Source organism: Mixophyes fleayi, chromosome 5 (assembly GCF_038048845.1).
Source record: "Mixophyes fleayi isolate aMixFle1 chromosome 5, aMixFle1.hap1, whole genome shotgun sequence".
In the NCBI taxonomy this organism is placed as follows: domain Eukaryota; kingdom Metazoa; phylum Chordata; class Amphibia; order Anura; family Limnodynastidae; genus Mixophyes; species Mixophyes fleayi.
Window position 1 is genome coordinate 163,805,639 of NC_134406.1, and position 27,481 is coordinate 163,833,119.

Consider the following 27,481-nt stretch of genomic DNA (forward strand, 5'->3'; position numbering starts at 1 on the left):
AATGAAAATAGCTTTCATTATGCTAATACTTAAATGAAGCAAGACGTCCCATTCTTGGAATTGGAAATGGAATCAACCAATGAAGATCAAGCACCAGGGTGTAACTTATGCATGTGGACAATGAGAAAAGAATGATTCTCCTTTAAGAGATGATATCTTGTGTTTTCTTAGAAATAGGAATGTACGTGTTAGAATATCATCAATACGTAATTAGTTATGTAACTTGTAATCCATAAATAAGTGAGTAAACTGGAGTCCCAAGCTTTGGATTGAAGCCAGTCAGAGATGTATATTCTCATTTTGCAAGATAGCAGTTTTGCTTTCTGTCATTATATATCTTTTATTTTGAAGTACACCTTCATTACTTCAGACTTCTTTTCTGGACATTTAGACCTTATTACTTTTTTTGATTCACAGATGTGCATGTATGAAATAGAGTAAGAATGACTGATTTGTTATGGTAGATATGGAAAACAAAAAACTACTGTTAGTAATAATGGTTTAACATGTCAAACTAGTCTTCCTACAAATAAGAGAAACAGTATTGAAAATATTTTAGATTTGTTCCTTCACAAGAATGTTTGAGGTAGATGTGCTTGAGCCCACATGCCCACTAAATAAGAAATAAGTCTAAAGCTATCAACATTCTTAAATACATTACCAGAATCAGCAAGAGAACATTATATATAAACATTTACATATTACAATTCTTATATAAAACTCTTTTATGAGACCTAAATATATTGACTTTATATATATATATATATATATATATATATATATATATATATATATATATCTACCACATTACTTGCTTTTATAACGTCCACTTTATTTTTGTACCAATCACTTTCAGCTGTAGAGATCTACAGAGCAAATGTTGTGCTTTAAATACTGCCTGACAAATACTGATATAGTATATTTTTAGAGCATCTCACATCTAGGAACCAGAAAAAGTTTAAAAATGTATTTTGTTATCTTAACTTCCTATACACCTGCAATTCTTCGCACAAACCTGTATCTAAAAATAATTACTTGCACACAATTTGCCCCTTACTTGAGAGGGAAGGTGAAGATATCTTCTTTTTTTCACCATGACATACAGTATGTCTAATGAACTGGAAGCATTACTAATGGTATTCTCAATTAGAGAAGTGCCCCACCAGATTTTAGGTGCAAAAATCCTTGAAAAAATTTGACTAATTCTTCAATTGCTTCCATACTCTATTTATTCTGCAAAGATGCCTATTTCATCTTTAGGACCAATAAGAAATTGATAATTTGTCAGTGTTTGCTCCTACTAACTACTTATGAAAACTGATGGTGTTTCAGCCACTCAGCTTCAGCATACACCACACAGCTGTATGGATGTTCATTTTCATCAATCATGAGTAGTATGGTAGGAGGATTTTTGGCAGCTACTTTGTGTTAGAAAGATGGGCATGGAGGTTTGGGGTTCAGCAGGTGTGGAAGGGCTGCTGTAATTATGGGAGTGAGAACAGCTGTGACTGACGGCAGTGGTGTAAGTGGCAAGAAGACAACAGTTAGTGACGGCTGCACTTTAGATCAGCTCTCTAACCTACCTCCCACATAATCATCTTCCCACATATATGAAACAGTTACAAAATGTGTAGGCAGTGGAAAGTCACAAGGTGGAGCAGAGTGCTGTCATCACACCAAGGACAGTTGTTTTGAAGATCTTCTGAATACTATCTCAGGTTAGCTGCTGGACCCAGTAAGTTCACCTGTCATTGCTGTTTTCATCTCTGTTTATGCTACAGGAGACTTGCCACATAGCTACAGCTGGTGGGATTGCAAGTCCCCCAGAGAGCTTAACTGCTGAAGAGCAATCATGATTATTGGTCAAGAGAATGCTCTATGTATTGTATGATGGTAACTAGGATGCTCTCTCTATTGTAATGTGGTCTTTATGATCCTCTCTGTACTGTACAACATACACTAGGATGCTCTATGTATTGTATGGTGATCACTAGGATATTCTCTATATTGTACAGCAGTCACTAGGATGCTCTCTGAATTGTATAGCAATTACTAGGACTTTCTCAGTACTGTATGGCAGTCACTGCGATGCTTTCTGTATTGTATGGTGGTCACTAGAATGCTCACTAGGTCATTCTGTATTGTAAGGCAGTGACAAGGATGCTTTCTGTATTGAACGGTGGTCACTATCATGTGCTCTGTATTGAATGACAGTCACTAGTATGCTCCCTGTATTGTATATTTAGCATTAGTCGAAAATCTTGGGTGAAGTAGGAAGCTAAACTTAGACTCCAGTAAGAGTGCTCAATATGTTCAAGTTCTAGGCCTTTAGTCATTTCAGAGTCAGATGGGGGCATTTATAGTAGCTGTTAGTTTGAATATGACAGCCAGCAAAGGAAACTGAATCTCCCACTTTAATGTAGTTTCTATTCTATATGTATGTTAGAATTTGTTGAATTGAAACGGTTACAGGTAATCAAAGTTCTATTTAAATGTATGTGGTTTTCATTTTTGAAAGGCATCCATGCCCCCACAAAGAGGTACACAGGGCATTGCGAGGGTGGAACTTCTTCTTGGGAGCAAGGCAATGCCCACCAAATAGCTGGGACACCATAGTCTTTTGGGTACAGGTAGGCAATGGGATTTATTTTTCCTTACATACTGCTTAGAACCAGTGGAAAATTGATACTGGATGAGAACACAGTAAGAATTATCTATCTTACAGTGACCAGACCCGCAGTTAGAAGCTAATTGGCTGCTATGGGGACCGCCACTTTAACAATGGCACTAGTTTTCATAAATTCACTTTCAAATAAGAAATTTAAATCTCAGTATAATATTTAAGTTTGACTGCACCATACCCAAAGGGACTTTTGAGGCAAGAAAAGACTGACCCTATCTACCAGGGATATGAAATAAATAAATAAATATACATTTTTGTGGAAGGAAAGATTTTCATTACTTTTGGGAAAATAATCAGATCAATAAACATTTTTGGCTCCAAGCCTATTACACCCTTACATTCCACATAATAACTTTTTGGGAATTAGATAGATGTGTGAAAAGTGTTAGGGATATATTGATGTATATCATTCAATATTTTATTTTTGCTAATTATTTTTTAAATACTGTATGTTCAAATATCTATAAAGAAATGCAGATTTGTTGCCCATGGATGTTTGTCAGGTCTCTTCTCCCACTGGAATAGAATGTTCAGTGATGACAATTAAACAAATCCCTTATGTATGCCACGGGGCAATGCATTAAAACTGTTTAAATGAACATTCTGCTCTAAATTATCATCTTCCAAAACTTGAATCTTATCCATAATACACAGGGTTTTCCTAGTCTCAAAGATAAGTGATTTTTCTTAAATGTACTCTCTTTATATTATACTCATGCTAATGCTAGCTTTACCTTACATTAATATTTGAACCCAGCAGTGCACAATGGAAAATATTTGAAGGAATCATAACTCAATAAACTGTTATATTATGTGTGTTTGTTGCTCATTATAGGTCTCAGAAATCCGATAGAGAGTAGTTGTGTGTTCTGTAAATGGCAGGAAAGATTAGAGGACCAATTGGAGATGGACAAGAGGTCTGTCCCAGGAGACTGGAATCTGCCAGAAGCTCAGCGATGAGGAGTTGAGTTATGTGTCCTACAAGCGGCATTCTTATAACTAGGGATAGTTTCACAGCTTAAGTATGTATGTAATTAGTTTCAGATTTAGGACTACGGCTAATGAAAATGTTAGGATTAAGGTTACTGTTTTGAGGTTGCTGTATTCATTAAATATGTTTTCATTTATTTGACCAAGAAGATGACCTAGTTAAAGCATTCCCTTGAAATAGAAGACACATTTTTAGTACTTCACTTAAACAGACCTGTTTTCATCGGCGCTTCTGAGAGTTTAAAGCAAAATACTGACTTAGCTTTTAAAATTGCATATTTCCCCTGATGGGCAGAGTCAATGTGGTCAAGATGAATGTATTGCCACGGATCCTCTACTTGCTCCAAACACTCCTCATACACCTTCCCACTTCCTGGTTCAAGACCCTGCATAAAGCAGTTAGGGATTTTGTATGGAATGGGAGGCGTCCCCGTTTTAAACATGACATTTTATATATGCGGAAACACGCTGGGGGACTACAACTCCCAAACTTTGCATTATATTACGATGCGGCCATACTAAATAGAGTGGTGGACTGGACAAGGCAGAGATTGGACAAGCAGTGGGTCTGGATAGAGAGTTACGTTGCAGGCAAGGCTCTTAAGTTCTCAGCATGGTTACACTCACTCCCGAAAATCATTTACCCGACCGTTTCGCCAACCTTGGCTAGATGGGCCAAATTACGTGCGGCCCCCCACATTTCCTCACGACACTCGCCTTTGACCCCGTTATTTGACAATCCAGAGTTTCCCCCAGGACTTACTAGACAGACGTTCAGATGTTGGACTGGGGCAGGACTCCGCAGGGCTAATCAGCTGGTGGACGCGTCTGGGGTCTTACCCTTCACCATTCTCCAAGCTAAATGGGAACTACCAAATGCGGAGATTTGGCGATATATACAGCTCCGCCACTTTCTGGGATCTTCGGAGGTTTGGGAGTCGGTGGGGCGGTCGCTTACTCAGTTTGATTCTTTATGTACGACTGCATTATATCCTAGCCATACTCTGTCTCTCATTTACAGTATTCTCATTGAACATGCTTATAATAAACAACCCAACTTCATCCGAGAATGGGAGAGGGAGCTGGCTTGCACGATACCTGAGCAAGATTGGAAAAATATCCTTCTACGCACCCAGTCAAGCTCGGTTAGTGTACGGGTGGTGGAGACCAGAGCCGTAACGACGGCGGTGCGGGCGGTGCGACCGCCCAGGGCGCAAGCCCAAGGGGGCGCAGCCGCCCGTTACCTGCCTCTGTGCCCAGAAGAAACCACGCTCTAATTCAAGCAACAATTCATTCAGGGCATCAGAAGCAGTTCAGTGGAACGCATGTGCGTTCCACCGAAAGCAGGAAGTTCGGCATTTGGAACGCATTTGCGTTCCAAATGCCGAACTTCCTGTTTTCGGTGGAACGCACATGCGTTCCACTGTTTCTGATGCCCTGAATGAATTGTAACCTCCTGGATACACAACTTGCTCACAATTCCCGGATACACAACTTACCAAAGTGTCCCCTGTATATCCCGCACGGTAAGGTTGTGACTTTTGTATATCTTTGTTACAGATCAGTGATAGGAAACGGAGGGTAGTGGAGGGAGCTGTATGTGCCTGGGATCTCCCCTCCAGACAGGATTTAGTAAGCAAAATATGAAGTTGCACTGACTTTTTTTATAGAGGATTTGTGTCTAATGCTTGCTACTGATAGTAAATGTAGAATTTAGCAGATTATATACATCCAATATGATTCAGATTGTTTTGGTGAAAGGGAAAGTTGATTTCCACCTCTATAAAAATCATGTATTCTCCCCTATAAAATATCCTGTTTTTCTTCTGTCAGTGCCTTTATGATTAAGATCTCTCATGAGACAATGTTCTCTGATTTTCCATCTGTCTTCTAATATCAATAATTTGGTTTGTACTTTAATATAGAACCAGTGCCATATATCTATATAGATATAAATATATATACATGCATTTAGCTTTTCATGCATTTGCAAATATGTGTAACAGAATTTTTTCAGTAAAGTGCCAACCACACCCCCACATTAGGCTGGCCACACCCACTCGGCAAATGTCACACCCACTTAGATGGGGGGCGTCGGTGCCCTGTCTCGCCCAGGGCACTAAAATGTCTAGTTACGGCACTGGTGGAGACACAATATAAGATTTTGACCAGGTGGTATAGATGCCCCAACCTGCTGGCTAAGATGGTTCCTGGGGTGTCAAACATGTGTTGGCGATGTATGTCGGCGCCGGGTACCCCGTTACATATATGGTTAGAACTTTTTGGGATGCAGTTCTTTCAATTTCTAAAGAAATAATGGGCGTTGAACCACCTAATTGCCCCAAATACTGGTTATTGAATCTTAATAAATTGACCATCTCTAAATATAAAAAATCAACAATTAAAAACCTTAGCAACGCAGCAAAGGCCGTGATCCCGGTGCATTGGCGATCACAGAATATTCCTACCATCAAAGAGTGGTTTGCCCGTTTAGAATCCTATAGAATGATGGATGACATACTCTATTCATCAAAGGACAAATATAGAGAGTATTACTATATATGGTTCAAATGGCTCAAATTTAAGGACTCACCACTATATTCCCAGTGGAATAAGTGAACCCCCCCGCTCCCCTCTCTCTTTCTCCCCTCTGATCTATCCCTCCTTCCCTGTCTTTATCCCTCTTGGTCTTTCCCCTATCCCTACATGATGTATTATGATATACTAAATGGTACTTTGTTTTTTATACTGGTACACCGACACTTCTTACTCGTGTAATTGTATCTTTATATGCAATATTTATAAATGTCTTTAATGCATCGTTCAAAGCAAAACAGATATGTTTGTAAAAGCTGTTTAATTTCTTCAATAAAAAAAAGAATTTAAAAAAAAATAGAAAAAATTGCATATTTCACTTCAGAGAATACGTGCAGATCAAGGACCACTCCTATTTATGTTCTAAAATATTTTTTTTTCCATAAAATGAATAAATACAATTTATGTGCCCTTCTGGACCTTTCATTCTGCAACATGGTATTTATGGACTGTGACTGATTATAGAACGGGAAAGAATTTATTGAAAGAGTTTCTGCTTATGCCTGTCCAATTTTGCAAAACAAACACAATTGCCTCTGTGCACTAATGTTCTGAATATTGTAGAATGAATGATTGGAACACAGCCTGCCGGCTCTATTGGCACAGAATCGCATACTGTGACTTACCAGAGACATAATGTCCGATATCACAAGAACGATGAGAAACAGACTGAAAGAGACAAAATCAAATATTATTTCAACATAGAAAAAAACTTATGGAAATATCTATCTTTAAACACTGTACAGTACTTAATTCCAATACATAAAACGGCACACTCCGGTTTTAAAAACCATGTTTGTGATAACAGTTTACAAGATAAAGGTGTAAGCAAATGTATTATTAATGTGTTAACGCAACATAGATTATTAAGAACTGTAGTTATTGATAGATCAATAAAGAATGGTTATTCATAAATCACTGAATGCATGTTGGAACAGTAGAACTAATATATTCTTGGCAAAAAACATACTGATAGTTTGTGACAATATGATACTGTGTGAAGGAGATATGACTAGCCTACACACTACTATATCTCCCTCCATTAAATGAAAGATTATTTTTATCAGATTGGATCTCTCCCTATGACTGGTCTGCAAATGGAAAATTACAAGTACCAATATGGGAGGACAGTTATTAAAAGCTGTTGCAAAACTTATCTTAAGCAACCTAAAATGATGAACAAAAATATTTCATAATTAATAAGCTGTAAAGTGTCTTTTTATAACTGTCCCTGTTTTATAATAGGACTAACTTCTCACATTTAAAAGTGCATTAGCAGCAAACATTTTTCTATTGCAAGCTCTACTTGCGTTGCAAAAATGTTGTGTCTCTCTCAACACTACCCTTTTTGCCTTTATAGCACTACCTCTTTTTCCAAGCCGCAAGTGTCTAAGATATTGCACACAATGACTTAAAGGGCTAAATCGGCCATTGAAATAATTGAAATAATTTGCAGAGCTGACTCAAATGACCCCAGTGGTGCATTATCACAATCTTAGTCAGTAAAAGCAAATTATTGCCAGATAGCATAAAATAATAGCAGTAAAATGTACAATGCCAGGAGTCCAAATGTCATTTATGAACTGTACTATAAGCCTTCACTACTTGCCAACCAAATCTAGACCCAGATAACCATAATGTCGCAAGAAGTTTGTTTCAGAATAGGTACAGAAGTAATAAAAACATTGTTGACTGCTTAGCAAGTCCTCATCAGTCAGTCAAGATCTGATGCTTATGGAGTCGCAAAAACACTAATATCAGCTGCCCAAAACACAAAGTACGCAAAGCCAGAATAACATGAGCAGAACTAATAGATCAGACATGGGTCACGGTGGTTATTATGCAATAAATAATAAAAACACATCATTTATATAACTTAAAGTTTCAAAGATCATTCCATATTTCAACTAATCTCAAGGTGGCAATAATAAAGGAATCAATGGTAATGGTTATACAGATCTGATATAATATTTACTAGAATGTTAAAGCCAACACAATTGTTAACTAAAAATAAGATCATACAGACCTTAAAAACCCCCAAACTTAATTTGATCTCCTGATGAACAAATATAGTTACATTTACATTACATTTGTAACATGGTTGCGTCAACTTCTATATAAATGCTAGCATTAGGCATATTCTCATATTGACTCGAAAGAAAGTAAACGTGTTTGCATGTATTTGTAGTTTTGTTTATGTTGCACTTCAGGAATAATGATGCATTCATGCATTTCATTTGTGAGTATCTGTTATAAATGCACTTTTTATATACTCAACTTTGAGAGCTGGAGTATTGTATTGTAAGTTAAGTGTCACCAAAGCCACACCTGATAGTGGCATGCACAAATAAAAAACTGTTTTCAATGTATTAATACCATTCCCACACACATATAGACACATTACACTTTAATCTTTAGGCGTTCTCTGAAAACCCAATTTAAACTTACCTTACTCCCACCTATACTACTCACACTGCACCTTCACAGCTATCTGAAATCACCCTCGGTCGCCTTGTGAGCTGCATTTATTTTTGTCTACTTTGCTTGTCCTTGTTTTATTTATGTCCTGTTTTGCCCATGGTCCAATGCTGAGAAGCAATGTGGCGCCTTACAAATCAACAATATTAATAATTGCATTAATACCAACCCCGCATACACACTGCAATAATACCCTCACACACCAATTGCATTAATACCATCTACCTACACACACCCTACACTAATGCCATCCGTCCCCACACACATTACATTAATATCACACACACTAATTATTACCATTGCACACATTACATTAATACCAACACAAACACCCACATTACATTAATAGGGACTTCTCCCACATGAGGAATGGGGGGGTGTAAGAGTAGGAGAGAGGGGGGTATGGGAAGGGGTTAGGAGAAAGTGAAAAGGTGTAGGAGAAGGAGGGAGGAAGTGAAGGGGAGAAGGAGGGAGTGAGGGAGGGAGTGTAGGGGAGAATGAGAGAGTGAGTATAGGAGAAAAGGAGTGAGAGATGGAGTGAGTGTAGGAGAAGGAGGGAGGGAGGTAGTGTAGGGGAAACGGAGTGAGGGAGGGTGTGCAGGTGCAGGGGCGCAAACATGAGAGTCTCAACCCCTGAGCCATAGTGAAGCCTGGAACAATGCAGGATAGATACAGGTGACCCAAGGACAATGCATAATACTGTAGTAGCATTTCTGCCCCAGTGTCTCAGGTCTCCCTGTATTTAGACTTGCAGTCTGCAAGTTATACACAAGTGATCTAGACTGATAGTCATCACAACTAAATCCCTCTACACTTTCTGTATTAGTACATCAAGAGTTTGAAGTGTCATAAAAAATATGTACCCAATCATGTATGTATGCATTGCTGCTGTTGTTTTATAAGTAAAGTTCTAATAATAGTTCAAGCAGGGACTAACTAGACATGTGCATTGCTCTGTGACCTTCCACAAAAAATATGTGCATGTGAGTATGGAGCTATTATAGAAGGAAATTATGAGAATGACTCAACTAATGCTCATGAGTACCAACTTTGTACTGGGGGCTTAGGTAACGTAACAATGTTAAGATTTTCTAGTTTAAACTTGTTAGAATTGTCAAATTTTTCTACTGCTCACTGGTATCTGGAGTGTGTCCTTCAACTGGTTAAACATGATTAACTGTGAGACAAAATAGAAGACTAAGGTAGCATAAAATGCCATACACAATCCCTACTTAGTACCTGATACAGGTAAGAGATAACTTTTATTGAAAAATCAAAAACCATTCTAGTATAATTACATAAATGCCCAACACAGGCAAGAAATCGAAAGTGAATGTTTGCCAATCTTAGTAAATAGTTCATAACTGGCACTATGCATGAAATTGTAGGCATTCTATACGAGGCCGTTACCAATAGTTTAGCCTGCTATATTTCTCCTTTACTTTGCAACCACTAGTATAGGTTTTAGATGAGGCAGTTTTTCAGGAAGTCCTTTACATCTACCAGTAAGTGGAATGGTAACTTCTCTAATTAGAACAGTGTTAAGTCAGAGGCACTGTGGTAGCAATTAAAATGCTCAGTTATGAACCATTGAGTCTTTAAAGACACCAGCTAAAAAGGAACATTAGTATAAATGTGCTGATTTGAAGCTTCCTACACATCCTACCATACTAAATCTAATTCTTGCAGTTGGATACCAAACTAGATGCTTTGCTGTGGCTAACCCGCATTTATCAAATACTGCCTTTATCTTCCCAGGTTCTCCCATCAGGAAGAGTTATACTTTAGACCTTTGTTTCCCTGCCACTTTGATGCCCTAAGCCAGGGGTGGCTAGCCTTTGCAAATGTGGCTTCCAGCTGCATGTGGCAGCAACAGGGAATATTGGTTTCAATGCTTCTTGGACATATTTAGGATTATAGGTCACAAAAGAAGACATGAACCACCAACATCCTCTCATTCTATGGATAATAAGCATGGAGTATCTGTCCACTTCGGTGTGCTTGATCCATGCAGACTTCACCTCTAAGCCACAAAGGGGAAATACAATTTGATAAACAATAAACACAATTTCTGAAAATAATCAATGTAACTGAAGGTAAAAAAAACCCCACAATTTCCTATTAATGCATGATTGCAAAGTAAACACAATTAGAGCTAAAATGATGCAATCCACTGCAATCAAAATAATTCATACGATAGTATATAAAGCTGGCAAAATGTATGCATTTTTGTCAAAATGAATTCAATCTGATATGCAATTTCAACTACAAATAATGTATCAGCTATTCATCTGACAATCAAATGTACTGCTGAAAGAGAAAGCTGAGTGGCCAATACATTTAATTTTAAAAGGAATTGGCATTTATTTTCAATGCACAGAACCTGACTTTGTTCCCGCAACCATAAATCCAAGGCATGAAGCTGCTCTGCTTGAAAGATTGCATAAACACGGTGATGTCCAACATATTCATTCATTTAGATAAACTAGAAGCTGCCTATTCCATTGCAATAGCAGCCACGCATTAGAAGTAAATATGCGGCTGTATAATCCTTACCCCTCCTAGATAAAGGTAATTTTCCATTTCACCACAGCCTGTGTATCTGTGAAACATAGCAACACTCCACATGGTAATTACAGGAAACAACTACAGGCTGACTGAAAGACATTACCGGTTAATTCCCCAAATACTACAAAACTTACAGTTAGAGGACCTGATTGGTGGCTATGAGCAATACATCCTTTTTCCTGTGCACCCGTTTTTATAAATGTCCACCGAGCAAATGAAAGTCCTACTAGAAACATTTTTTCCACATATATATATATATATGTGTATAATTTCAGGAACATCAAAGAAATAATTGTATAATTTTTCTATGCAAGTATATCTTGTCCTGTTTTGAAGAAGATGAATTCTGACAGTAACAATGATACAAAAGGAAGAAAGTTTGAGTATTTAGAGAGGATTACAGAAGCCTAGAAAAAAATGCCTGGAGTTTAAAATATCTAAAATGGTACCAAAATATATAAAGACTTCACAACTTTTCATAATGGGCCTACTTGTTTTTTTAGGCCCCTTAGTGGAAAATTCTGAATAACTATACTATACAATAAGTATTACTATGCTAAAAAAAAATGTAAAACTATGATTTTATGTAGTAAACTACTATTATTTTTTTAGGCATGTTGAGTAGCACATTCTCACAATATGCACGTTTGATGAAGTTTACCCTGTGACTAATGTGCTCTGTGGACAACATATCAAACATTCAGAGTAATGTGACATCCCAATGCAACAATATAAAATATTGCAACACTAAATACTACAATTTTACAAAAACATATATTAACCACTTTATGATTAGCTGGTATTCCCCCCCCCCCCAACCCAGGTCCATTAACATTGGCTTGCAGCTGTCTTTACCGCCATTTATGTCTGTTGTTCCGACATATATTGATTCCAGATGACGCAGATATACTGTGGGTGTTTTCTTTAAATGAGGGTTGTCCACCTTTGGACAATCCTGCCCCCTCTAACCAGAAGCAAGGAAGCAGACTGGCTGTGGCTCACACTCCTGAAACACTCAATCCACAGAACTCTACGGATAGGACTTCATGGGTTGTGGTACTAAACCATAAGCTAAAAACACCTTGAGGCACAGTATTTATATGTAACAGGATTTTGGACCCACAGTCAGATTAAAGAGGTACTTCAGTTTGCTAAATGTGTAGATCATTAACACTTTATTTCAGCATTCGTGAATGTTACAGTGAGTTTGTGCGCTGTATAGAAACTTTGTAGAGTTGAAGATTATTTCTATACAAGTTAAAGCTTGTTCACACAGTAAGACTTTTTTTAAGCACCTTCAGCACATAAATTTAAACAAAATTTTCCCAAAGCAATATGCACATTTTATAATATTTACACTACTACAAGTAGCACCAACGAAAGTAGCCATCAATGTTGAAACAACAATATTCTCTTATTTTGGATATAGTTATGTTATGGATACAGACAAACCTTGTAGTATAAACATGAAACAGAATGTGACTGCAGTCAGTAATCTTTGGGTATTAAGATCTCAAGAGCAAGTAAAATCAAAACTGGACTTAACATAATTCAAGACATAACTAAGCTAAATGATTGCAAGGCATACATCAATGTGTGGTTCCACAATAGATGGAGAGGTTCAGTGGCGCACACAGGGGGTTTTCTGGTTCTCCAGAAACCCCTCCCCTCCGGGAACCAACGGAACTGTACAGCAGCCGCGGCGCTGTCAAAGAAGCGTCCACGGCAGTGCTGTATTGTAGTATAATACAGCACTGCCGCGGATGCTGCTTGACAGCGCCGCGGCTGCTGTAGAATTCAGACTCGCCGAAATGGAGCTGCTGCGCCCTCTCGCAATGTATATATATATTTTTTCCGGGGGGGGGGCGGAAACCCCCCCTTCTAAATCCTGCGTTCACCCCTGAGGTTAGATCAACTTGTTTAAGAATAATAAATGGATATTACAATTATGTGGACGGTAACAACACAAAGGAAGAAAAATCAGGAGAATAGAACTAATGCAATGCAATACATGTAGTCAGTTCTCTATGCTGCCATCTGGAACACGTGAATTCCTGATAAGAAATATTACCATGGCATTCAGTCTTGCGATGTGCAATGTTTATAAAGCTTCAGTGAGAGCTTACATAAAACATTCTAGCAGGATAGTAGGCTCTGAAGGATTCCAACCTGTAACCTCAATCTACAAGGGCAGGGCCATTTCTACTGAACCATCTCAGCAGTTGTTAGCTGAATTCTCTGTCTACATAACATTTCCTTCATTACTACATGAAAACCTGCTGGCAACAGCAGGACTTTTCAAGATCAAATCTTTCTGTTTCTGGCCAGTGAAGCCCTGATCCAGCCTGCTTTAATACCGTCAAACAATATGTTTCTGCTAAAATGGCCAGAACATAACTTTAACACTAACATGCTTTAATGGGCCCTTGATGTTGCATTTCATTTTTGAAGACTTTTGTGTAGATGTGCCTTTTGCTCCACTAAGATAAGTACAAACTAGTGAATATAATCCAAAAGCATCTGTGCTTAGATCAAACACACACTATTTTCTAGCATGATCAAATACCAAACGGACAATCAGGAGATGAAGACAACACAAACAGTGCTCTGACACTAATCAAACACATCTTAAAAAATCCCAGTTTAGAGGACCTCGCATCCATAATATAATAGTAGGAGTCTGGTTTAAAAGGTATTTGATTTAGCATGTGTAGTTTGTTTTATTACTGCCGAGTGAGCTACTTTCCTCTACATTATTTCATATGAGGTATTGAGTTATTTAATAGGGTTACAGACAGGAAAAATGTTCTCACAAATCACACACTTCATCTTAATTTAAACTGTTAGGACAATTTAATGGAAACGTAAGCAGGTTGCATAGGGGTTAGTGCGTATTATGGTGCTTTTATATATCAGAAAGGCATTTTGAAACTTTTCACATATGTAAAATATTTAATTTGGAGGCCTCTTACTAGAAAGTGAACTTGTTAGATCTACTTCCTACATAAATACCTCGAAAAGTTATTAATCAACTTAGAAATTCTGCTACAGACTTATTAAAAATAACCTTAGCTCATCGAAGCCAGATCATCAAATTATGCAACCTAGGCTAGGGACAGTAGGGACAGAGGGGTCCGAATTAATCTAACCCGGTTTTACGCGTTCTTTTTTGACAAACAGCCCCAAATTGGTATGTTGCCCAGGGCCCCATTGGGTCTTAACCAGGCTCTGCAGCTCCTCAATATATAACACAATATTGATGACGCAAGCTCCAGAGACACAAACTTATTTGGTTAATTTGAATAAGTGTTTATTAATGTATATCTCAGTATTTTAAAACTGTACTCCAAAGATCGACATCTAACTTCAAGCACCTGAGAGTTGAATTTGCTTTAGAGGTGAATGGCAGATCACTTGATTTTGAACTACAGTTGGATGAGATTAGTATTAGTAGATCAACAGTTGCAAAGAAGAAGCTTGTTCCTGAGTTATAGTATGCTGTGACAAAGAAAAAAATACCAACTGATTAATGTTTATAATTATTTCTGTGTTACCTTTTAGAGGAAATTTGTGCTGAGATCTGAACGGTTTTAAAAGAGCACATCACCAAGATGAAAGGGATGAAAATCTGCAACACAAAAGGCTGAAAGTTAGAGAAAAAAATATTTTCAGAGCTTTATTTTAATGGCTGACTAGGTAGTCTCTAACAAGTCACCAAGTGACGGAGGAAATTCTCTTTAGTTCGCATGAATAATTTCGTATATTAGAAGTACTTCAAATTAATACTGCCCTTCATAAACATATTCATAGGTTACACAGACACCAAAATGAATACAGGAATATGAGCTCTGATTAATGCATGAGAAGGCGCAATTTGTGGCTTAGAGAACGTATGCATTAGATTCATAAAGTATGAGACACATGCCAAGGAAAACCTCTTATCCGAATCCTTCAATCAAGACTCTTAGTAATCCCAGGGTACATTTCTATATTGAGTTTTCTAACCAATTTTAAAGGAATAATATTATAGCTTTCAAAAAAATGTTAGCTGACATGAATAAAGAAAAGTAAGTGACTCAAAACTTGGTAAATGTGTTAGTGCAAGATTAAAGAGGCAATTACAGTTGAGAGATTAATGAGATTTTAAAGGTACATGGCTTCTAAAACAGTCGTTTCCCTCTCAGTTACAGCAAAAATGAGACTATTGTTAAGAAGCCACTGTGGGCAATGACTATATTTCTTATTAATTATTAAGTGGATATGTGGCACAGCACTTTGACATGGAGTCTGTAAAGCTATTCTTTGCTATTTTTTTGCTGCTGAAAACCAAGTATTTAAAATAGACTACATGACAAATACTGAATCTTTTATGGGAAAACAGACCTTGGCCATAAAGCATATCTATGCAGAAATCTAGAAATACATAAAAACACCAACCTTGCCTTTATATAATAATATACTTAGGGGATGATTTAGAGTTGAACATAAAAGACTACCGCTTGCATATGCGTCTGCACACTTATGTTTCCTCATCTGTATTTTGAGTTACACATATCTTAAGATGCATAAAACTGTAACTCTAGTGCAAGGCTGGAGCAAATATGCAGAAATTCAACTCGAAACTGCACCGTCGTGTATAGGTGCTGAATTTGTTCTGAGTAAGTATAATATATTTCAAAGATATGCATAACCCAAAATGAGAGGCACATTAAAAGGGTATGTTTAACTTGCACCTGCAAACACGTAGTGCACTGCACTTATAAGTGAGCACATGTGATCTGCCTCTCCAAGAATAAGCGGTGGCAAGTTTCAAATACGTATAGCTCAAAATATCAGCTGTAGTTGTAAGCATGCGAAATGCGACTTATTATGTATGAAGTGCCATGTTTCATTGTGAAAATACAGTTGCAAGGAATTCTAAATAACCAATACTGACATATAGTACGCATTAACATTCAGGAAATTGTTGTTTTCGAGAAAGAATGAGCATGGTTTAATCCATACATAGTGCTCATTGAAAAATATATATCTCTTTTGCAAATATACACAATCTATAAATTGTGAGCAAAATTCAACTCTCAAAATTTAACGGAGATGTCCGATAAAGCCTAATAAAGATACTCTTCATCTGGAAACAGTGCCTGGAGAATGAATGGGAGTAGGACATCTTGTGACACCCGCACATCTATCTTGATAGGAACTTTCATAGTATTACAAGTCGAGGAAAGGATAGATTTGTAATAAACCCCTAAAAGGTGGACAACACACATACCTGGTATTATTTGCTGTGATAAATTAGGGGTGCATAACTAAATATTCATATATCAAGGTATTTTATTTCATGCACTGTTTTCTAGTTTGCATTAGCGCAAAACAAATAATTGTTAATGCACAAAACACTTCGTGTAGGAGATCTTCCTGTACAGTGCCCAAGAAATGATAGAAAAAGGATCATAACGTAAAGAATTATAAACCGTTGCAAAATAAAGATCATGAGAAGATATTTCTCATCAGAGCCACTGCTTTTATATTTCAAAGGAATATATAGTCTATATAGTATACTCTCTCTTACAACAAGCAATGCATAGTTACTTACATTGAAGCCCAATGCACTTCTATTGTTAATGGCCTCAGAGATGTGCCAGTAATTATTGGACTACATACACATATAGAGAATTGATATAGAATTTAAATCCTAGTTCCACTAGACTGTACTTCTGTACCTGGTGTATTCTCACCTGAAAGAATGTCAACTCACCTTCCACATCATAAGGGCACCCATCACAAAGGGGTTAAACACAGTGAGGAAACAATATACAGAGGCTGGATCAAAACTGAGGGGAAAAACAGAGAGCATGAGAGATCATAAAACTAATTTACTTATATAATTTAGCATTAACATAAACAGTTTACATAACTATTGTGTGCTATATGTTTCATACATTAATAGGACATTATCTGACCGCACAAGAGGAACCTGGATCAGAAATGCAGGTAGAGTCACCTACACATCGAAACACTCACCATTTCACATGAAAATATACACTATTGTAAGGCCAACCATCAAGCCACAGTACCACACTGTCATCCCCATTTAGTATGCCCATATTTTTTTAATTTATATTTTTTTTTTTTACAATTTAAAAAACATATTTGTTGTTGTGAAAATGTGATTGGCAAACACCATCTTTGGTTGCCCCTCCATCTCAAGACTCTGCCCTTCCACTGCCAGTCCTTTATTTCATACATTTTACTTACTGAAAAAATTACAGTAATGGTCTACACAAAAAGCATATTAAAAACAAGGGCATTGTTTTCCAAAAGCTGTGTGCACAAGTCCAAAGACAGTACATCATAAACATCAGGATGCTTGAAGGAAACAGCACAATGAGTCGATGATTATACACACAATGTGAAATAATATGGATTAAGCTCTGAGAATTTGTGACGTTTAGTATGATGAAATAATGCTACATTTATCTAACAGGACTGTATACAACAGCTTTATTTTTGCGATTTGGCTCAAAATTAGCCTAATAAAGTTCTCTTGATTGTGTCTCAATATTATTCACATTTTGGTTTATATTTCTTGCATTACCTGTTAATTGATGCAATATTTCCAGTCCCAAAGAAAGCTGTCACTATAAAGAACACCTAATGCAACATTAAGGAAAATGCTTATTAAGCTGAAAAAGCTGACATGGCCAGAAACTTGCCTGTGCAATGACTAAGACTGCTATATTGTCTTATCTCTCCGACAACATGATAAGTGACCAAACAGATGTAACTTTGCTCATCGCTGCTTCTATCTTATAGTGAAACTGCGACAAAGAAAATAAAACTCACAAAATTAAACACATTATTGGAATGTTGAACCAATGCTGGAAACATAACTGAATGCTTTTATGCTATTACTAGCTTAACATTCTTTCACCAGGGATGGAAGTGAAGTTTACTTTTTTTTTGTTTTTTTACTGTTTTTTTGTTAAATCAAGTGTTTATTGACGGTCATAAAGAGTTAACAATGCGATATGGATACATATTATATCAAACAAAATATAATCAATACATAGAGTAGAGAAGCAGAGCTCTCCATGTGTTGGAGAGAAAATAAATCAGATTCTATGAAATAAAGACCGGTATATTTTTATATTTAAAAGAGAAAAAAGGAAAGAAAAGAAGGAAGAAAGAAATAGAGGAGGATAAATGAGAAAAAGACAGATGAAGGGGTGAGAGGGGGAGGTGTGGGAGAGAACACTCTTGAATCAGAGACAATGAGTTAGGAGGGGAAGGGGTTACAAATGAGTAGGGGGGTATGATTAGGTAAAGGGGGAGCGGTATTGGAAGTAAGACATCCAGGGATCCCAGACCTTGTTAAAAGATTTGGCCGTGTTTCGTATAATACTAGTCATGTATTCCATCCTATACGTTTGCCAAATCCTGTTAGTTACAGCGGAAAATGAAGGGGAGGCAACCTGCTTCCACTCTATGGCAATTTGACAAGTGGCCGCTGAAATAATGTGACGAGTGAGTTTATTTTGGTGTCTAGTGGCCATGTGAAACCCGAGGGGTAGAAGGAAAAATTTAGGGTCAAGGGGTAAGGGAGTTTGAATTAACATTTCCAGCAAAGCTTTAATTTCACGCCAGAAGGGAATCAATTTCGGACAATCCCACCATATACGTAAGAAAGAGCGTGCGCCATAGCATAGACGCCAACATCTGTCGGAGGAATCAGGCAGTATCTTTTGTAGTCGAGTAGGAACATAGTACCACCGGAAGAGGAGTTTGTAAACATTTTCCTTTATTTGGACACAAATTGAGCTGGAGGCAGCATTGTCCCGAATTTCCAACCACTCCTCCGCATCAAGAGGAGAGCCCAGATCATGTTCCCATGCCAACTCATGAGGGTCACGAGGAGGAATAGAGGGAGCAACTAATTCAGAGTAGATATTAGATATAAGACCTGACGTCGATGCCTGGCGCATACACAATGTTTTGATTGTTGTGAAAGGACAAGAAATAAGACGTAATTTGGTGAAGGAGTGGAAATTGCGAATTTGCAGGAATTGATAAAATATCAGTGTGGGCAGGCCAATTGTAGTTTGAATGTCCGCGAATTGGGGAAATGATATATTGCGAGTTATGTCATTTAGGAAACGTATCCCTCGGGAATGGCATGGAAGGAACGCGGAATGGTGTAGGCCTGGAGGGAAGTCAGGGTTATTAAAAAGGACGATTATTGGTGACAGATGTGGAGAGAGACCATAGAGCCTGATGGATGTGTCCCATATAGCCACAGAGTGGGAGATTATGGGATGAGACAAAGCTTTTTTGGGGCGATGTGCCCTTGGAATCCACAGAAGGGAGGCAGGAGTAAGCATTCCCAGACTTTCAGCCTCTAATGTCACCCAAACCCTAGCAGAAGTAGGACCGTTCCATAACACACACTGATCGATTTGTGCCGATAGGTAATATTTTTAAAAGTTAGGTATACCTAAACCACCACCCTGCGAGGACCTCTTCAAGACACCAAGTCGTACTCGTGGGCGCTTACCTGCCCAAATGAATTTAGGGAAGTTTACTTTTACTGCACTTTACATTCTCTTACTTACTTAACCTCACCCCTGCTCACATTCCTTTGCATGGACAGGCAGTTTTACCTCCAATCTCTATCAGCTATCAATCATCTTCCAATAGTCAATTCTTCAGTTTCCATAAACACATGACAATTGTTATTATATTAAATAAAAGAAGCTTTCTGGACCTTTTGTTGCGGACTTTGCCAATCGTATTTGTTAAAATGCCCCCAATTTGCATATCCCCCTACACAAACAACTGTTGCCCATACCGGTTTATTAAAGCAAATCTCCAATTTTCCATCATTAAAATACCCCCAGGCAAACAAATCCTCACTTTCATTCCCTTATCATCTTTCGAAAACCCTCTTACCCCATAATTGCAAGTCCTCTCTCCTACAAACACCACAATATTTTCCAAAAATCTATACTACTTCCATCATACAAATTGTTGTTACTTCCATCTCTGCAAATATTCCCTCCTAACAATAAAACTATACTACCTTAACGGTCTAAAATAAACAGGGGTGAGGAATCAGAAAATAACAGCATACGTTCAAAGAACAAATTACCTACAGCTATACAACTGTCAGGATAAGAGTACATTTTTATCTAAATCATTATTGTTATACCAAGGATGGATTTTCATCATCAATTTCTATATATTAAACACAAAAAGGATACCAAAAAGAAAGATCTTCGAATGTCATCGCAATTTAGCTGTCGAAAATGAGTTATATCAGTACTGCAGGAGAAATCAATACTGTTAAGCTGTAAAGGAAGAGAGAGAGAAATCAAATCTGATGCGTCATGTTAGTCACTTTTAATAAAGGCAGACACATCCCCCCCCCCCCCAAAAAATAGCATGAAATGGACATGTGTCAGTAATACTACCAAAACAGAACATCTTTAAATCATCAGTTTGTAAAATGTGGACAATGGGAGACATTAAGAAGTACCACATCAGAGAGATACTTCACAGAAAGAACATCAAGACCAGTGTCTAAAGCTAAATGCTTGTCATTAGTCGATCTCCACAATTACATTGGATGCTTGCTACCATTATTACCTGTTTAATACATTCAGCAGATAATGATCATTTCAATCCCATATCTGTTGAATAAGATTGCCCAATAACGGCAAATAGATTTAAATTAGCACATACATTGTGAAATAAGGTTTTATGAAAAAAGGTTTTTATTTCCTCTAATTTTGACAAATAGTGTTTTCCTTTTGGAAAGGCTTACTTCAATATTTTTCCTAGGTTGCATTGCCTGAAAGTCTCCTTATCGCTACTGCATTTTCTAAAGCCATTCACACTGACCAGAACAATCTGCCTCACTCTGACGAGGCCAAAATAAATCTGTCTGCAGGTGAATGTTCCATGGCAGGCTCCAAAAACCTAGTGGGTGGGTCACTATGTCATAGTTGACATGGCATTTTCCAGTCCATTATCCTTTTGCAGAGGGTTATTTGAATAGTGTGCATATAATTAATATGCCTTTTTAAAGCACCAGTAAGATTATTTTTGTTGTTGTTTTTGATATAGCTAATTATAGCTCTGATGTCTGAGCAAAAATGAGTGGAGATTTCATCCCGAACAAGGCCGTGGAATGTCATTGCGGGAGACTCGTATGGGACCTCGCACTGAATTGACTCCGTCCCTTAGTGTACATGCCCAATTAAATTAAGTCACCTTGTTGCGGTAGATGGGCATTCAGAGTGCAATTGAAATACTTTCAATTTTACATTACATAGATAGCTTAGTGATAGTCTGACATTTCTTGAAATAGATGGAGGGTATGATTAAAACTCTTTGATGGAATATTTGCCTTCTTGCATATGTTTTACCAGCACTTCACTAGTGTACCCATTTCAACCCCAATTACACCACAGAGAATGAATTGACTGTTGTCACCACAGCTCTATTCATAGACTATAAACTAGAGATGGTCACTGACCCCCGTGTTTTGGTTTTGGATTTGGATTACCTTTGTGTTTTGGTAAAACCGCCCTTGCGTGTTTTGGTTTTGTTTCGCAATTTCTGCAAAAAATAAAATTTTTTGGACTAAAATAACCTAATTTAGTGCTCCACCTGTTTCTTGGATAAGTGAGTCAATAGAAATGCCCAAAGCATCTTTTCTGTTTGGCTCTAGTAATGCAAATTAAGAAAAATACATCCCTGGTAGGCCGTCCTTAATTCTAACACTTGCCTGCAAATTATACAGACAAGCCTGGTTGTCTCCCTCTCCATCTTACTATTGGCAATGTAGCCATCATCTTTGGGTGTATATTACACCCTCCACTTGTAGTTATATATAAAAAAAATCAGTCTGCATAGACTGTACGTTAAATAGAAATGGACAAAGGCAGTTTGGTTTCTGTCTGTATCAGACCCCCTCTCCACTTGTAGTAAAATAGAAAAAAAATCCAGCCAGTATAGACTGTACAATATAAATAGAAATGGACAAAGGCAGTTTGGTTTCTGTCTGTATCAGACCCCCTCTCCACTTGTAGTAAAATAGAAAAAAATTCAGCCGGTATAGACTGTAGAATATAAATAGAAATGGACAAAGGCAGTTTGGTTTCTGTCTGTATCAGACCCCCTATCCACTTGTAGCAAAAAAAGTTAAAAATTCAGCCGCTATAGACTGTACAATAAAATAGAAATACAAAGGGAGTTTGGTGTCTTTCTGTGTAAGACAACCTACCCTTATAGTGAAATGACAAAACAGCAGCCTTTAAAGACTGTACGTGAAATAGAAATGCCCCAAGTTACTTTCCTGTTTCGGGGTAGATTACACCCTACATTTATATAGAAAGTTTTAAAAAGATGTTGTCGTCATCATCTTCAGCATCATCCTCACCCTCATCAGTGTGTACATCATCATCAAAGACTATTGATTCATCTCCGCTTGAATCCGCCATTAGAGAACTGTCAGTGCTTGGATGTCTTTGATGGTAAAGGCCTTCCTCGTGGAAGAAGTAGTTCATTTTGATGAACATCATCTTTTCCACATTTTTCGGAAGTAAACTCTTACGTTGATCACTGACAAGGTTCCCGGCTGTGCTGAATACTCTATCAGAGAACACACTGGAGGGCAGCTTAGGTATTGCAAAGCAAGTTTGTACATGGGTTTCCAAATGGCTTGTTTTTCTTCCCAGTAAAGAAAGGGACTGTCTGACATTTCCATATCAATTACCTCTTGAAAATAATCCTCCACCATCCTTTGCATGTTAATACTCGGATTGGATGGCATTATGGGCAAGGTCACACATTTTTTTGATAAATCTTTCTAATCAGCCCAGATGTTAAACAGTTGTGGTCTGCCCCCTGCGTTATCCCTGTTTTGCTTTTGAAAGTTTAATTTTTTTACGAGCAGCAGCTGCTTGGGAAACTGAAGGAGGAGACGTCGTCAAGCCAAGGCCCAGTTCAGCGGACAACTTGCTGACCAATAGCTCCTTGCAAAGGTTCACATCTCGCTCATTTTGAAGCAAAGAATCAATGTAGGTCTTAAACCTTGGATCAAGCACAGTCGCCAAAACGTAGTGATCAGAGTTCAAGAAATTACTCTAGGATCATTGTGAAGCGAATTAAGTACTTGATCTACAAGGCTAACATACTTTGCGGAATTGCTTTCTTTCATCTCCTCCTTCAGTTTCTCAAGCTGCTTTTCCAATAGTCGAATTAAGGGAATTACTTGGCTCAAGCTAGCACGAGTCTACACTCACTTCACACTTCACAACTTCAAATGGTTTCAGCACCTTGCACAGCACAGAAAGGATTCCCCACTGTGCAAGAGTGTGTTAGGCGCTGTCCCGCGATCTCTCCGGGACGGTCGCCTATTCTTCCGCCCAGCGCGTCTGGTTGCTTAGCAACCAGACGCATCACTTCCGGATTCTTGCCTGCCCAACCTCTGCAAGACAGTGCGCCCCGTTGCTAGACAACGGGACGCTATAGTGGATTCCCGGCGCTGGGTATGACAGTGCTGCAGCGCTGATGCTGATTGGAGCACGCACAGGGTGGAATTCCACCTTAACACCTTTTGCTTAAGTTGATGGCAGGGCAAGTTAAAATGTTCTTGGAGCTGCTGCAATCTCCTACATGCTGTGGCAGAATGCCGGAAATCCCCTCCCTTTAGGATGTAAGCTCTTATGAGCAGGCCCTTCTCCCTCCTATCTCTCTACCTTCTCTTCTGCTCCTACTCCATTACATCTGCTTTGCCTGGAGCCTCTGAAGTTTTGGTACTAGCGGTTTATTGTTCTGTACTGTTATTCCCTGTACTGTCCATTGTCTGTACTGTGTTTGGCGCTACGGAAACCTTGTGGCGCCTTATAAATAAATAATAATAATAATAAATGTCCCAAAATTTTACGGGCCACCAAAAGCATCTCCTGCACCTCACGTTTATTTCTTAGGAAGCTCTGCAACACCAAGTTTATTGTGTGAGCAAAACAAGGAATGTGATGGAATTCAGCCGGCTGTAATGATCGCACTGTATTGTTGGCGTTATCAGAAATGACATATCGTGGGGAGAGTCCAAGTGGTATAAGCCATGTATCAATCACATCTCTTAGTTTTTATAACAAATTGTCAGCTGTATGCCTGTTAGTGAAGCCGGTGATACAAAGAGTGGCCTGCCTGTGACAAATGTTACGTAGTGGTGTACATGCTACTGCTCTTCCTGCTGGTGAAGGCGAATGACCAACCCAGTAAGCTGTCACAGTCATATAGTATTTGGTTTGCCCACTTCCACTTGTCCACATATCTGTGGTTAAGTGTACAGTGGGCAGAATGGCATTTTTGAGCGCAATCACTACATTTTGACAAACTTTTTGGTATAGTTGCAGAATAGATTTATGGGAAAAATGGTGTTGCGATGGAATTTTGTAACGCGGACACAAACCCTCAATTAACTGAAAAACCAGCTGCGTTTATTGTGGATATTGGACGCAAATCTAACACTAGCATAGTAGCCATGACGTCTGTGATTTGCTTGGCCACTGGGTGACTGCTTTCATATTTGCTTACTCTAGCAAATGATTGTTTCACAGTTAATTGTTGTAATGTAGTACTGCTCTTTTTCTTGGCCTTCTTATGGGAGAAAGATTCACCCTCAGCAGCAGCAGCAACAGCAGCAGCAGTGGGACTAACGCTTAAACATTCTTCAGAGGGATCAATTATAGTGCAGGAGTCATCCAGCCTTACTAAGTGGGATGCAGGGCTAACTCTGAGCACTACTGAGAATATTGATGAGGATGGTGTTGTGGGTGTAGATTGCAGCTTTCGTGATGTAGGTGACAGAAGGGTCCTAGTTGATGATGGAGTGCTTGTTATTTTTTTGGAAGAAGGTTCCAAGATGGTTAAAGTCCCTCCCTCGACTGACTGTGGCTTGAAATGCACTACAAATGGCTATACAACTGTTGTCAGGATTTGGGTAGAAGTAATTCCACACAAGTGGATTTGTTTGCTTTATGCCCAGGCATGACAATGGCCTTTTTCTTGTCACGTGCCAGAACTGCTGCCACTGGTGCAGGACTTACACAAACAACCTCATCCTCATAAACATCCTCATTAGCGCCCTCCTTGCCTACACAAATCTCCCCCTCATCCTCTTCTAATTCCAAAGTGGCATCCTCAATTGGTTTATCACCGGCTACACTCGGGCTGTTCAGGCACACATCAGCAGAGAGGCTGAAAGGGCCCTTATTTATGGGTACACGATCAGAATGCTCATGATTACACATACCACTGGTGGATGGACTCTCCACAGGGATTGGTGTCATTTCTGATTCTGAGCATATATATTCCTCTAATGCCTTACTGTTTTTTCTGCAGCTCGGCTTTCACGCATAACAGTAGTTGTGCACCACTTTTGGACTCCAAGCCTTTTAACCACAATGAGCAATGAAGAAGGCTCAGTAACATTTTTTAGATCTGGCACTAATAGAGAAAGGTGAAGGCCTCATTCTTTTTTTGCCACTGCGTGTGTAGAATGGCATGTTGGCAATTTTATTTTTATTTTTTTTTAATCGGCAGTTAACTTTTCATCAGTTACAGTTCTTTTTTCACTTCAACACGGTAAAAAAAAATTTGGGGTGTGTTTTTTTTTACCTGATTTGAAAAGACTATGTACTTTTACATAGGCTTTACCAGATGACGTACAGGGAAGACTACCATCACGACTGGTGCCAGCACCTGCTTGCTGATCCTGCTCATATGTGGACTTCCACTGGCATTAATGTAAGCACAAAAACTGGGGGGTGGGAGCTTAATGGAACAGGTTACCAGGACCAATGCCAAGCATCGGATGGAGTGGTGTAAAGCACACCGACACTGGACTGTGGAACATGTGTTCTGTGGAGTGACAAATCACGCTTCTCTGTTTGGCAGTCAGATGGGCGAGTCTGGGTTTGGCGGATGCCGGAAGAATGCTACCTGCCTGACTGCATTACGCCAACTATGAAGTTTGGTGGAGGAAGGATAACGATATGGAGCTGTTTTTTTCAGGGTTAGGCCCCTTATCTCTATTGAATGGCAATTTTAATGCTTCAGCTTACCAAGTCATTTTGGAAAATGCTATGCTTCCAACTTTGTGGCAACAATTTGGGGAAGGTTCTTTTCTATTCCAGCATGACTGTGCCTCAGTGCCCAAAACAAGGACAACAAAGACATGGCTTGACAAATTCTGTGTTGAAGAATTTGACTGGCTCGCATAGAGCCCTGACCTCAACCCCATCGAACACCTTTGGGATGAACTGGAACGGAGACTGCGAGCCAGGCCTTCTCGTTCAACATCAGTGCCTGACCTCATAAATGCTGTACAGAATGAATGAGTACAAATCCCCACAGAAATACTTCAATATCTTGTGGAAAGCCTTCCAAGAGGAGTGGAAGCTGTTATCCCTACAAAAAGGTTATCAACACCATACTATACATATATATACATACATATATATATATCTACTATATAAATGCCTAGTGGCGTGTGTGAAAAAAACAAAAACAAGCTGCAGCGCCACCTGCTGGGCAGAGTTATACACTGACCTATATATTTCTTGAAGGAGAAGTGACAGTTGGGAGTGGTTGGTGGTTGCCGAGGGTGACAGTGGGGAGTTTTTAACACCTTTAGTAGCTTGATGAAGGATGTGGCGATGAAGATGAAGGATGAGGTGATGGATAAAAATTATGAGGTGGTGACATGTGGACAAAACCACGTTAAAAAAGGGCGCTTGCGTCGGGAAGTAACGCTCTTCCCCTGAGGAGGCCTGGGCTAGGCCCAAATGCATGAACCTTTTTAACACCTTAAGTAGCTTGATTTGACTAGAATGCATGAGTATCATGCAAGGGTTAACTTGTATATTATATATATGTTAAAAAAAAAGGCGCTGTAGGGAGAAGATATAAAAAAATAAAATGAAATATAAAGAGGTTTGTTTTTTTCATTCATTATTTAAGGTTTATAACAAAGCATTGCTAAAATACCTTCTTTTTTGTACTGAAAAGCACTCTTTAAGGATACGTCATTGTTGGCATCAGGGTATATTGCGCGTTTCCATGTGGTGAGATAATGGAGTCAATTCTGCCCCA

The 27,481-nt window shown here is 38.5% G+C and overlaps 1 protein-coding gene across 2 annotated transcripts in view; it reads right to left on the bottom strand.

Moving 5' to 3' along the window:
* PIGN (phosphatidylinositol glycan anchor biosynthesis class N) overlaps positions 1 to 27,481 on the bottom strand; it is a 284,334-nt gene that overhangs the window by 18,918 nt on the left and 237,935 nt on the right. For both annotated transcript variants that reach the window (XM_075212942.1, XM_075212943.1), the window contains 5 exons: positions 20,575 to 20,661; positions 17,913 to 17,968; positions 17,073 to 17,148; positions 14,869 to 14,942; positions 6,895 to 6,937 (listed from right to left, as the gene is read on the bottom strand). In XM_075212942.1, coding sequence (XP_075069043.1) covers positions 6,895 to 6,937; positions 14,869 to 14,942; positions 17,073 to 17,148; positions 17,913 to 17,968; positions 20,575 to 20,661 — 336 coding nt within the window. The remainder of the gene's footprint in view (positions 1 to 6,894; positions 6,938 to 14,868; positions 14,943 to 17,072; positions 17,149 to 17,912; positions 17,969 to 20,574; positions 20,662 to 27,481) is intronic.